Genomic DNA, 13,532 nt, shown 5'->3' with positions numbered 1-13,532 from the left:
CAATCAAAAAATAAGAATCCAATCTTCCCTTCAATCAGCCCAATATATTAGCTAGCTGATTGATCCTTTATTTATTTAGAAACTGAGATAACTCCAAATCAGTCCCAATCTTCCCTCTTTTAGGTGCAATTTCTTTCCTTAAAATATTGGTAAGATAAGGAGTGAATGGACTATCCCTGCAGGGGCTGACTATGCCTGGCATGCCTCTCCTTGACCCGGACCGACCTTCGAAGGACCTTGGGGTGTGAGGTGGCGGCTTCCACTTTGTTAGCTTCATAGTCCAGGTCTAGGGCTAGAATTTATGTTCTAGGAGGAGTGTTACAGTTACTAGAATTTATGTTCTAGGGGTACTTTAGGAATTGGACTTTATCTAGTTCCCCTAAATTGTAATTTCTCCTTTTTTACCTTCTTACCTTTTACCTCCCTAGGGGGTTGGATGTAATATGTTTAGTATTGTTAGTGGAGTAATATAGGTATGGAGAGAATCATCTCACACACAAGCATTACAACCGAAATATATCTCTCTTCCATTCCCTTGTTCTCTCCTTTCCTCTCCTCCAACTTCTCCTCCTTCTCTTATTTGCATCTTTAACCTAAAATCCAACTGAGGTCCAAGCAACCATTAAGCCCAAGAAAGATTGTTTTAAGACGTGGCAAAGGACTAAGGAAACAAAAGATAAAAAGAGGTATAATGATGCCAAAAACGAAGCTAGGAAGATTGTGGGGATGGCTAGGGAGAAAAAAAATATATAAGGATCTCTATATCAACTTAAACACAAAAGAATGAGAAAAACTATATATAATATGGCTAAAATGAGAGAAAGGAAGAGTAGAGATTTCGATCAGGTGAGATGCATTAAGGGTGATGATGGAAGAGTGTTGGTAAGGGATGAGGACATTGTGAAGAGATGGGATGAACATATTTATGACCTAATAAACGGAGATAGGTCGAGTAGAAATGACTCGGATGATTACATTGCTCAACAAGATATCACACACCATAGATATTGTTTTGGGCCAACCCTTAGGTTATTACTCTTCTTGGGCCTTGTTCTCTTTATCTCACCATGTATTGGTGTGGTATTGCGCTGAATTAGCGTATCCGGGGAGAAGGTTTTCCAACTATGCCATTCTCGGCGACGATGTGGTTATCGGAGATCCAGTAGTTGCCCGGCACTACGAGGAGTCTCTTAGTAAGCTTGAGGTTCCGATATCTTATCTGAAATCGTTGATTTCCGATGTCGGTGCTATCGAGTTTGCTAAGCGGTTTCGTGTCCGAGAGGGGAGGAAAGATATTTCCCCAATTTCCTTTCGAGCTTTGTGTGGTGCCGGTCACCCTTTTGGTCTGTACGAAAGGTTAGTGTGGCGGAAGTTAAAGATGCCTTAAGAAAGATGAAAGCAAGCAAGCCACCAGGCCCAGATGAGATTTCAATAGAAGCGCAGAAAATCTTAGGAGGTTGTGGGGTATATTGGCTTACCACTCTGTTTAACAGGATTACGAACACAAGGAAGATGCCCAATGAATGGAGGCGAAGCATTGTAGTCCCGATCTACCAAAGTAAAGGTGATATCCGAAGCTGCAATAACTATAGAAGCATAAAGCTAATGAGTCACACTGTGAAGCTTTGGGAGAAGGTCATTGAAGCCCGTTTGAGAAGAGAAACTTGATAGGTGAACCAGTTTGGCTTTATGGCAGGTAGATCCACGATAGAAGCTATCTACTTATTGAGGAGGCTAATGAAAATATATCGAGATAGCAAGAAGGATCTCTATATGGTCTTTATTGACCTGGAAAAAGCCTATGACCGAGTCCCTAAAGATCTAATCTGGCATGTACTAGTGAAGAGAGGGGGTGTCGAGTAAATATGTGGATGTAATTAAAGATATGTATGAGGGTGTAGTGAATAGTATCAGATCAGTGGGAGGTCTGGGCAAAGAATTCCCAATTACGATTGGGTTACATCAGGAATCAGCCTTAAGCCCATATCTTTTTACGCTTATCATGGGTGACCTAAACAAGAGCATTCAAGACGAGGTCCCGTGATGTATGTTCTTCGCCGAAGATATCGTTTTAGTGGATGAGACAAAGAGAGGGATTACTGCTAAGCTGGAGCTATGGAGATCAACCATGGAAACAAAACGCTTTAAGATTAGGAGAACGAAGACGGAGTATATGATGTGTAATTTTAGTCATATTATGACGTGGTGCGAATCTGAGAAATAGAGATACCGCAAAGTGACTATTTTTTATATATGGGGTCAATCATAAATAAAGTAGGTGACATAGAGGATGATGTTTCACAGAGAATTAAAGTGGGATGGAGTTAAAGCTTCAATGGATCGATTCTAATGGAAGATTAAGGAGTTAACAGCAAGGAGGAGGAAGAAGGGAAGAAGAGAAGAAGAGTTGGGAGAGAATCTGTTGTGTGTTAAGAGATTCTCAACACACATATTACTTCATTATTAAACTCTTCTAAATTACACAGGCCTCCCTAGGGAGGTAAAAGGAAATAAAACAAGAACAAGAAAAATACAACTTAGTCATGTTTTCTAACAAGACAATGACAGAACTACCCTTATACAAGATATTCTAATAACTCTAACATTCCCCCTCAAGCTGGAGAATAAATGTCATACATTCTCAGCTTGCACAATAGGGTACTAAATAGACTAGGAGTGAGACCCTTGGTGAAGATATTTGCTACTTGATCACCTGTCTTCACAAAGGGAGTACAAATGCACCCAGAATCCAGCTTCTCTTTGATGAAGTGACGATTAACCTCAATATGCTTGGTTCGATCATGTTGAACCGGGTTATGGGCATTGCTTATGGCAGCTTTGTTGTCATAATGAAGTCTCATTGGCCCTTCAGTTGTAAAGCTCAAGTCTTGAAGAAGCCTCTTCAGCCACATAAGCTCACACACTCTATGAGCCATGGCTCTAAACTCGGCCTCTGCACTGGATCTAGCTACAACTGGTTGTTTCTTGCTCTTCCAGGTAACTGGATTACGACCCACAAAGGTACAGTATCCAGAAGTGGATCTCCTATCAGAGACTGAACCAGCCCAATCAACATCTGTGTAGCCTTCAATTTGCAAATGGTCATGCCTGGCAAATAGAAGACCTTTTCCTGGATAGGATTTCAAATATCTAATGATGCGATACACTGCATCCAGATGTCCACTCCTGGGAGCATGCATGAACTGACTCACCACCCTAATTGCATAGGAGATGTCTGGTCGAGTCAAGGAGAGATAGATTAGTTTCCCAACTAATCTTTGGTACTTACTTGCATCTATAAGAGAAGAGCCACATTCATCACCAAGTTTATGATTCGGATCAATGGGGGAAGTGGCTGGTTTGCACCCCATCATCCCTGTCTCTTTCAGAAGATCCAAGACAAATTTCCTTTGGCAAATGTTGATTCCTTTCCTTGATCTAGATACTTCAATCCCCAAGAAGTATTTCAAGAGTCCAAGGTCTTTGATCTCAAACTGTTTAGCCAGATAAGACTTCAATCTGTTTATCTCAGCAACATCATTCCCAGTTACCACGATGTCATCAACATAGACAATGAGAGTCTGTAACTGTACCATTACTCCTGATAAACAACGTGTGGTCAGCTTGACTCTGATAATACCCATTCTTTAGAATGGCTTGTCTAAATCTCTCAAACCAGGCCTTAGGGGACTGCTTGAGGCCATAGAGAGCTTTCTTCAAGAGACACACTTTCCCTTCAGCTGAGGGACACTTAAGACCAGGTGGAGGCTGCATGTACACTTCTTTTGCTAAGTCTCCATGAAGAAATGCATTCTTCACATCTAATTGGTACATTGGCCAATCTTTATTGGCTGCCACTGAAAGAAGAACCCTGATTGAGTTATGCTTGGCTATAGGGGCAAAAGTCTCCTGGTAGTCAATGCCATACACCTGACTATACCCTTTTGCAACCAGCCTAGCTTTGTACCTTTCCACTGTACCATCGGATCTATACTTGATTGTATAGACCCATCTGCATCCAACTGGAGTTCTCCCCCTGGGAAGATCAACTAGTATTCAAGTATTGTTCTTCTCTAGAGCCACCATTTCCTCAGTCATTGCTTGCATCCATTTTGGATCGGATAAGGCCTCTGTGACATTTTTGGGAATGGAAGAAGACTCTAGAGCAGTAGAAAAAGTAAGACCTGTAGGAGAAATGGAGTCATAAGAAACAAACTGGGCTATGGGGTTAGTACAGGCTCCCTTCCCTTTTCTCACAGTAATGGGAAGATCTAATTCAGAAGGAGGGGAATTACCTGACTGAGGAGGATGAGATTGAGGATGTGGATCCAAAGAGGGGTTTTGGCAGGGTTACTTATACCATGGTTGCTTCCCTTTTCCCTTTAACAAGCATTCACCCCTTGTGAATACACCATCTTCTTTGAATCTTATTCCCTTGCATTCTTTTTTTCTGCTAGCATCACCATCACTACTAGCATCAATATCAACAACACCATCAGCATCAGCATCATCAACAACATCTACTTCTTTGTATTTTCCAATATCAAATAGGAATGGGGAAGTGGAGGTAGTTAAGGGAGATAGAAAGGGAATGACATCAGCATTCTGTTCACTGCTAGTACTCTCCCCCTGAACAGAATGTTGAGGGGAAGAAAAATAAGGGATGGACTCAAAGAAGATGACATCTTTGGAGAGAAGTCGCCTTCGGGAAGGAGGATGGTATCACTTATACCCTTTGGTTGAATCAAAGTAACCCAAGAAGATGCACTTGAGAGCTTTGGGATCAAGCTTGGTACAGGCTGATTTGTTGACATGAACATAACAAACACAACCAAAAACTCGTGGAGTCAAGGAGGAAACTGAGGATTGAGGAGACAGAAGAGCCAGGGGGGACTTGGAGCCAACGAGTGGAGTGGGCATCCGATTAATAAGAAAGGCAGCGGTAAGAAGTGCATCAGACCAGAAGGTCTTAGGCACATGCATACCAAATAGAAGACCCCTGGTGACTTCCAGCAAATGGTGGTTTTTGCGCTCAGCCACCCCATTTTGCTACGGGGTGTCAACACAAGCCAGTTGATGGATGATGCCATTATCGGTAAAGAACTGTTGGAGCCCCCCATACATGTACTCACCCCCCTTATCAGACCTAACAAGTTTGATTCGAGTACCAAACTGAGTACGGATAAGTTGATAAAAATCCTTAAAAGCGTCACAAACATCACTCTTTTGTTTCAACAAAAGAGTCCAAGTAGACCGAGAATAGTCATCCACAAATGAAACAAAGTAACGAAAGCCAGACAAAGAAATAATAGGGGAAGGCCCCCAAACATCAGTATGAACAAGAGCAAAAGGTGTAGCAGATCTATTGACACGATAAGGGTAAGAAGTACAACAATGTATAGCAAAAACACAAGCTCACACTGAAAATCATAAGATGAAGGGAAAGAAGTAAACAAGTGGGGTAACTGTCTCCTCATAACAACAAAAGAGGGATGACCCAAACGGTGATGCCAAAGCATAACAGACTCCAAAGTACTACGGTCATTCCGACCACAAACATAGGCTGCAGCAGTAGATTGAGCAGGTAACCGTGGCTCAAGAAGGTAGAGTCCTCCTTTTTCAGTCCCACTGCCAATAACCCTCTTTGTCTCCAAATCCTGAAATACACAATAGGAAGGAAAGAAAGTGATACAACAATGTAAGGATTTGGTGAGATGACTCACAGATAATAGGTTAGTAGCAAAATCAGGAACATGAAGGACATATTTAAGGGAAATAGAAGGAGTAACTCACACATTACCCTTACCAGAGGCAGAAGAAAGGGAACCATCAGCAACCCTTGTCCCGGCCAGAGCAAATGGAGCAGGAATCAAAGTACTTTGACATACCAATCATGTAATCAGAGGCTCCAGAGTCAATGATCCAGGTAGGTGTAGTAGGAGGAGCAGATGAGACCTGCAGAGCTGAGGCAGAAGTAGTAGAGCCTCTAGAGGTAGAACCAGTAGCGGACCCTACAAGGTGAGACATCAGCCGACGGAAGGCTGCAATATCATCCTGTGAGAGGGAATCAGGAGCCGGCTGGGGTCCAGGTGGGTCAGACTCAGATGTCACAGAGTGAGCCCGAGCTCCCCCTCGCTTGCCTCCACGGGCACTAGATGAACCACCACGCATACCAGGGGGCTATCCATGTAGATCCCAGCACCTGTCCTTGGTGTGTCCAAGCTTGCCACAATGATCACATTTGAATCGCTCACGGTGATCTCCACGAGGTGGCCCTTAGCCTTTCCCCCCACTTTTCCAGTCTCTGTGGGAACTAGAAACAAGAGCAGATCTCTCTGTGGATGGTGCAATATCCATAGTGGTTCTCCTGGTTTCCTCACTTTGCAAGTAGCTGCACACTTCATCCAAAGATGGAAAGGGAGATCTGCCTAAGATTTGCAGGCGAAGAGGCTCATACTCTGGGTTAAGACCACTAAGCAAAATAAGGATCCTTTCCTTTTCTTGGCTCCTGTAGACCTTTGCCTGATCATCAGAATTGGACAACTGAAGGTTGTTATAGTGATCATATTCCTCCCACAAGCTAATAACAGAGTTGTAGTACTCTGAGATACTCCTATCACCCTGCTTCATATGGATGATCTTTTGGAGGATTTGATATACCTTTGTTGCATCTCCAACTCTGTCAAAAACTTTGGAGACACTGTCCCAGATATCTTTCGCAGTCTCCTTACTCATAAACCTCCTACCTATCTCAGGTTTCATGGAGAATATCAACCAAATCATAACAGTGGAGTTCTCAGTCTCCCACTTTAGATAACCTGGATCAGTTGTAGCAGGAGCTGTGATAGACCCAGTAATGTATCCCAACTTTCCCCTACTGCGTAGGGACGACTTCACAGACCGGGACCAATCCAAGTAATTGGTATTATCCAACTTCACAACAGAGATTTGGGTGTTGGGATTATCAAAGGAAGCCATGGATGGGAACCCACTACTCAAACTGCCAGCTGTAGTAGGTCCACTGACTTCAGAATCTTGTCCAGACACAGTAGACATAATAGGCAAACACTTCAACAATCAACACAGTGTTTTTGCTCAAGTGGGGAGTATACTCAACCCAAACAAAGAAGGCAAACCAATACACAAATAGTGCTAAATCAACCAAATCACTAGGCTCAGACCAAGCCTAGAAAACAGTTTAAAGTATCTGTATCGGGTGATTTTAAGAGACGTATCGTATTGTATCGTTTCGGAGATACATATCGAACAATACAGATACGCATAAAAATGATCAAAATACACATGGAAATACACTTTTGGAACAAAAAACAATATAAACAAGCAATATATAATAAGTGTCATGCATAAAACCTAAAGTGGTGAATAATGTATAATCAAACAAGTGCATTAAATTGAAATTGTTATAAAAGATGAGGTTCCTTACATGTTGTAATCGTCTATAGCCATGAAGAGTATTGGATGATGTTGTAGCACTCTTTGATTCGTTTTTTTAGTTTAAAAGTATGAAAAAACAAGATTAAATGCAAGATTTTAGACTCTTAGTTGAGAGTTTCCTTTATTTTTTCGTTAGATTAAGAGTTGTATCGCGTCTGTGAGTGAAAATGATTTTTTTATGGAATGTATCGATCTGTATCGGTACGTATCGGTAATGTATCGGTATGTATCGAGCCATATCGACCGATACGTATCGATACGTATTAAACCACCCACAACACCCTTTACTGGACGTATCGATACGTATCGGTCATATCGTATCGTATCAGCCCGTATCGGTCGATATATTGCGATACAATTCGAGACAGTTCATTTTTTAAAAAAAGGAGACGTATCGGTATGTATCTTATCGGTATCGACCGATACTGATACGTATCGGTCCGTATCGTATCGTATCGGTCGATACTTTAAACCATGGCAGGCATACAGAGAGCAAAAGCAAGCATAACTCAGACCAAATCCTTCTAACAGCCAAGGAACTTCAGTTCATAACATCCAACAAGTGTACCATGATGCACACATTCCATTCTCAGCAACAAACAAGCACTCGATGTAGCAAGCTTCAAAAAAGGCAAACAAGAAGCAGAAACAGAGCTGCTAATACTTGTACAGCAGCAAAAAAAGGCAGCAACAGTCTTCCAATCTTCCACCTTCAAGAACAAGCTCTTAGGGCTTCAAAACAACAATCCCATACGACTTGAATGAGTCAAGTTCCAAGGCAAACCAATCTGCCAAAGGCAGAATCAAACTTGAAATAGCCCACTGTTGGCGGAAAAACAAAGTTTGCTTCCAATGCTTCACAACAGTTGGGAGCTAAATACCCTTCCTCTCAACAACCAAGAGGTTAGGGGTCTGAAACAGCTTCCCTAGGCGATTCAAAAGCACTAGGTCTCACTCCAAGAGATGGAGGGAAGAAGGAGAACCAAGGGAAATGCTTCACAGGCTGGCGGTAGCTAGGCAGGCATCTTCCAAAGCTTCAAAACACTTCAGCAGCTCTTAAAACTACGTCCATATGGACTTGGTTTGAAGAATACTACTCCCAAGATTGTAGGAAGCATAGTATCTCACATATACAGCCTCTAATGGAACCCCTTTTACATTTAAAGGGTTTCAAAGAGAAGAGAAGACAACCACTGAGCTGAGCCGACTCTCAAACCAGAGATGCTAGCTCTGATACCAAGTTAAAGCTTCAATGGATCGATTCTAATGGAAGATTAAGGAGTTAACAGCGAGGAACAAGAAGGGAAGAAGAGAAGAAGAGAAGAGAAGAAGAGTTGGGAGAGAATCGGTTGTGTGTTAAGAGATTCTCAACACATATATTACTTCATTAATAAACTCTTCTAAATTACACAGGCCTCCCTAGGGAGGTAAAAGAAAATAAAACAAGAACAAGAAAAATACAACTTAGTCATGTCTTCTAACAGGACAATGACAAAACTACCCTTATACAAGATATTCTAACAACTCTAACAAATGGATGAAGTGGAGAGGCGCGTTCGGAGTGTTGTGTGACCAACGTACCTCTTTAAAGCTTAAAGAAAAGTTCTACAGGACTGTTGTATGACCGGCTATGATGTATGGGGCTGAAAGTTGGGTAGTTAAGTAGTGTCATATTTGGAAGCTATGTGTAGCAGAGATGAGGATGTTAAAATAGATGTGCGGAAAAACTAAGAGGGATAAAATATGGAATGAGAGGATTAGAACTGAATTGGGAGTTGCCCCTATCAATGACAAGCTCCAAGAGAGTCGTTTGAGGTGGTATGGTCATGTCTAATGGAGACCTGGGGACTCCCCAGAAAAGAGTGATATGATCCTGATTGAAGGAGCAAAAAAAGCAAGGGGCAGGCCTAAAATAACCACAAGAGAAGTTGTGAGGAAGGACATGCATAGTCTAGGTCTTGCACCAAGTATGACCTCGGACAGAGCCTATTGGAGGGCAAGGATCCATGTAGCAAACCCCATTTAGCTGAGATTCTCCTGACTTGCTGCACTGTGCCTCTTTCCTCTACTTTCATCTTTCTTTCTTTCTTTCTTCCTTTTTCTTTTTAGTTCCCATCTTTCATTTGTCATTTCTCATCTCATTTCCAACCCCTCTTTTCTCCATCTCTAAATTACCCCTTCTTTTTCTTGTTTGTTTTGGATCCATGTAGCCGACCCCATTAAGTTGGTATAAGGTTGTGTTTATTGTTGTTGCCTCTCTTTCTATTTCATATCTATAAAAGCAACTCATGGGCATAGACATAGCCCACGATTTTTATGAATAACCACTGCTGCTGTTGCATGCTTGCTTCTCCAATGGAGTTTCCTTGGTGTTTGATCTTAGGAGGAAGGGGCAGGTGTTCGGTCCAGTCGACACTTTGCAATGAGAAGCCAGGGTGGATGATCTTTGTTCATGTTCTCATATTATCATTGCTCTACTGTTACTTGAAGTCCCCCATCATTAATCCACCCATCATTGGGTAAGTTTCACTCACAAAAAAATCATGTTTCTAATTCTGATCCCTGAGATTTCAATCAAGGATAAACTTTAAGCCCTTATTTGTTTTCACTTATCATGGGTGATTTAACCGGAGACATTCAAGATGAGGTTCCTTGGTGTATGTTTTTTGCTGATAATACTGTTTTGGTGGATGAGACAAAAGCAGGGGTTAATGCCAAGTTAGACTTATGGAGATCAACCTTGGAATCAAAAGGTTATAGGATAAGCAGAATGAAAACATAGTATATGGTGTGTAACTTCAGTTATACTAGGACGGATAATGAGGTGGTGAAAATTGATGAGAGTGAGATTCCGCATAGTGATTATTTTAGATATTTAGGCTCAATTATAAATAAAGAAGGTGATATAAAGGATGATGTTTCACAAAAAAATTAAAATAGGATGGATGAAGGGAGGGGTGCATCGGGAGTGTTGTGTGATCGATGCATTTCTTTATAACTTCAAGGAAAATTTTCTAGGATAGTCATATGACTGGATATGATGTATGGAGAGGAACGTTGGGCAATTAAGAAGTAAAATACAGATAAACTCAGTGTAGCGGAGATGAGAATGTTGAGATCGATGAGTGGTAAAACTAGGAAAAACAAAGGAATGATCATCCTAGAGCTGATTTGGGAGTAGCTCTGATACATGATAAGCTACTAGAAAGTCGTTTGAGGTGCCATGTCCATGTTCAACGGAGGCCTTTGGATGCCCCACTACTGAGAAGTGATTTGATTCATATTGAAGGAACTAAAAGAGCCAGGGGGAGACCTAAAATGACCTAACTGGTGAGGAAAGACATGCATAGCTTAGGCCTTGTATCAAGTATGACCTTGAATAGAGCTGATTGGAGGGCAACGATCCATGTAGCCGACCCCATTTAGTTGGGAAAAGGCTGAGTTGTTGTATGCTCTGCATTTCCATGCATTTCTTGACCATTTTCATACGATCTTTAGTGTATATTGCATCTCTGATATGATACAAAATGATACTTCTCTTAAAATCACCCTTCCAAAATGATACCCAATACAACATCAGCAACAACAACAACATCATAGCCTTAACCCATCTTCCTTTTCCCTTTCCCTTCTTCATCACTGTAACAGTGAACCAGAAAAAAAAAAGAATCTCAAACCACTGAAACCCATCCTCTTCCCACTGAAACCCAGACCTAACCCTCCCTTTGCTTCCATCTGTAAACCCACTCCATCTCATCGACTTCCGCTAAAACCCATCCCCTTTGATTCCCAATAGAATATTCCCACTGCCTGAAGAAGAAGAAGATCGGCGTCGTAACAGTATTTTTCAGACTAGGATGCAATGCAATGATAACTTGTGTGATATGGTGATTGACCCAGGTAGTTGCACCAACGTTGTCGCTGAAGATGTTCGCAAGTTGGGTTTGAAGACGGAACCTCATCCGAATCCCTACAAGGTTGCGTGGGTGAACAACACCAATTTCAAAATTAATGAAAGGTGTTTGCTCACGTTTACCATTGGTGGACTGATTGATCAGGTGCAGTGTGATGTCCTCCCTTTAAAAGTCTGCCACATTCTTTTGGGACGCCCTTGGTTGTATGACAAAAAATTCCAAGCACTGTGGTTATGAGAATACATATTCCTTTCAGCATGGTGCACTTGAGATGAAATTCCTCCCAGCGAGAGACCTTCCATCTATGAAACTCAAGAAGACAGCTGGTACATTCCTCCTACGGCAAGTTGACTCGGACGGCATTCTTGGACCTCATCCAAACTCGATGGAGGGAGCCGAATTCTTTTCAGAGGAGGAGAGCTGATGCAGTTACCTTAGCCTGGCTGGACCGACATGACCCACTTTGGGGGCCCAAACTAAGGACTGGTCCTAAACCGGTTTTCTGGTCTGGCAAGGGCTGGTAATTTACTTAGGATGCATTATTTTATTTTATTTGAAATGGGTAGATTACGTAGGTTTCTCTTTGGTAGTTTCTTTTCTCAGATATGGTTAGTATCCCCTTTGGGTTGTTTCCTTTAAATTGATGCAATACGGTAGAAGAGTTTAGAATTGAAGAGAATTAAATATTGAAGTTGATGGCTTGTTCAAGAAAGTGATTGTGCGTGTGTGTCCCCTCTCCTCTCTCTCCTGCAACTCTGGTCCTTCCCAGTTCCCCTGTTCTTCCTTAACCGGCCCTCCACCAGTTTACTTTTATTATTATGCTTAGCTTAAACCTAGGGTTCATCCTACCTAACCCCCATTACAGGAGATCCGCAAGCTTAGAAACAAGAAGAAATATGAAGGATCAGAGAAATAGAACATGGAAGAACACACTCGGGAGGAGAGTACCAGATTAGAGCAGGCAGAGGCTGAAGAGGGGAAATGGATCAATCATTCGGTCAAGTGGTCTCCGACGCGAACCAGCAACCATGACCAAAAAAAAATACTTCTACTCATTCAACTCTGATTCTATCAATGAGTTACATGTATATAAATCTCAAAACTACTCCTAATCATAATCTGAATAGAGTTTGAAACTGACTTGAACTACTATCGACATACTAATCTAAAATAAAATTCAAATTATAGAAATAACCCCAAACAAAAAGGAAAATTCCCTAAATATCTCTATTGGACCAAAATCCAGCCTTGGACATGGTTGGCTCGTTCTTCACGGCCTGGGTTTACAGACTGAGTCAAGCTGGTCCATCCATGAAAGTGCTACTGCATCAAGTGGATAAAGTAAAAGTTACTGAAAACAGTGGTGTCACAATGTTACCAGGTAAATATGATGTTCACTAGACCAGACATCCTAAATGTTTCTGAAAGCATGCAGACATATGATATATCAACATTCCAACAAAAAGGCGTGGTTCTCAGTCTATAGGCATGATATAAATGCATTTCAGATGAAGAGGCTAATCAGAATAAAAGGGAAACAGTCAAACTGAAAAATACACTTAAATAGTTAAAACTCGCATTATCAATGAGTAAGTTTGTACTTGGAGTGACGTTGCAAGAACAGACAGGGGTCCGCCTTTTGTTAGAGCATCTTCATTAGGTTTAAGCAAAGCCAATAAAGTCTCCTTCAAAGGCTTCAGCAAAGTTGGATCACTTGCTGCCAAAGGACCCAAATAAGAGCAGGCAACCCTAAGTGCATTAGATTGATCACCACTCTTGACCAGTTTAAGAAATTCAACCTGTTCCAAACACAAAGTTTAGAGTGCGAGTTTATACTGTCTGGTCTATCAATTCAAATTGGTAAATAGATAATTCCATTGATAATTTTGTCATTTTCTCAAGTCTTGCATATAACAACTATGATTACCTGCTTAAGTTGGAATAAAAGAATAGGATTTTGCACAAAAAAATTTGGGTCAAATGCTTTTACTTCTTCCACAACCTCAGCAGCCATTCCTTTAGTAGCTAATTCCTTTATGTCCAGCACAATCTCATATTTATGATCCTTTCTCTTGTTGCAAAGCTCAAGCGCAGAATGATTCATCGAAGCCTACAGAACGATAAATTTGTTAACAAATAAATGAGAAAATTATAGACATAAAT

General features: G+C 41.4%; 1 protein-coding gene across 3 annotated transcripts in view; it reads right to left on the bottom strand.

The window, feature by feature from the left end:
• LOC122662056 overlaps positions 1-13,532 on the bottom strand; it is an 83,363-nt gene that overhangs the window by 18,531 nt on the left and 51,300 nt on the right. For 2 of the 3 annotated variants that reach the window (XM_043857610.1, XM_043857613.1), the window contains exons 9-10: positions 13,297-13,479; positions 12,971-13,168 (exon numbers count right to left, since the gene is read on the bottom strand). In XM_043857610.1, the coding sequence (XP_043713545.1) occupies positions 12,971-13,168; positions 13,297-13,479 (381 nt within the window). Of the gene's footprint in view, positions 1-12,970; positions 13,169-13,296; positions 13,481-13,532 lie in introns of all 3 variants that reach the window. The other variant, XM_043857612.1, reaches the window with a different exon arrangement.

Source organism: Telopea speciosissima, chromosome 5, assembly GCF_018873765.1.
Source record: "Telopea speciosissima isolate NSW1024214 ecotype Mountain lineage chromosome 5, Tspe_v1, whole genome shotgun sequence".
NCBI classification, from domain to species: domain Eukaryota; kingdom Viridiplantae; phylum Streptophyta; class Magnoliopsida; order Proteales; family Proteaceae; genus Telopea; species Telopea speciosissima.
Note: the sequence above shows the minus strand (reverse complement) of the source record. Positions and strands in the feature narration are given on the sequence as shown.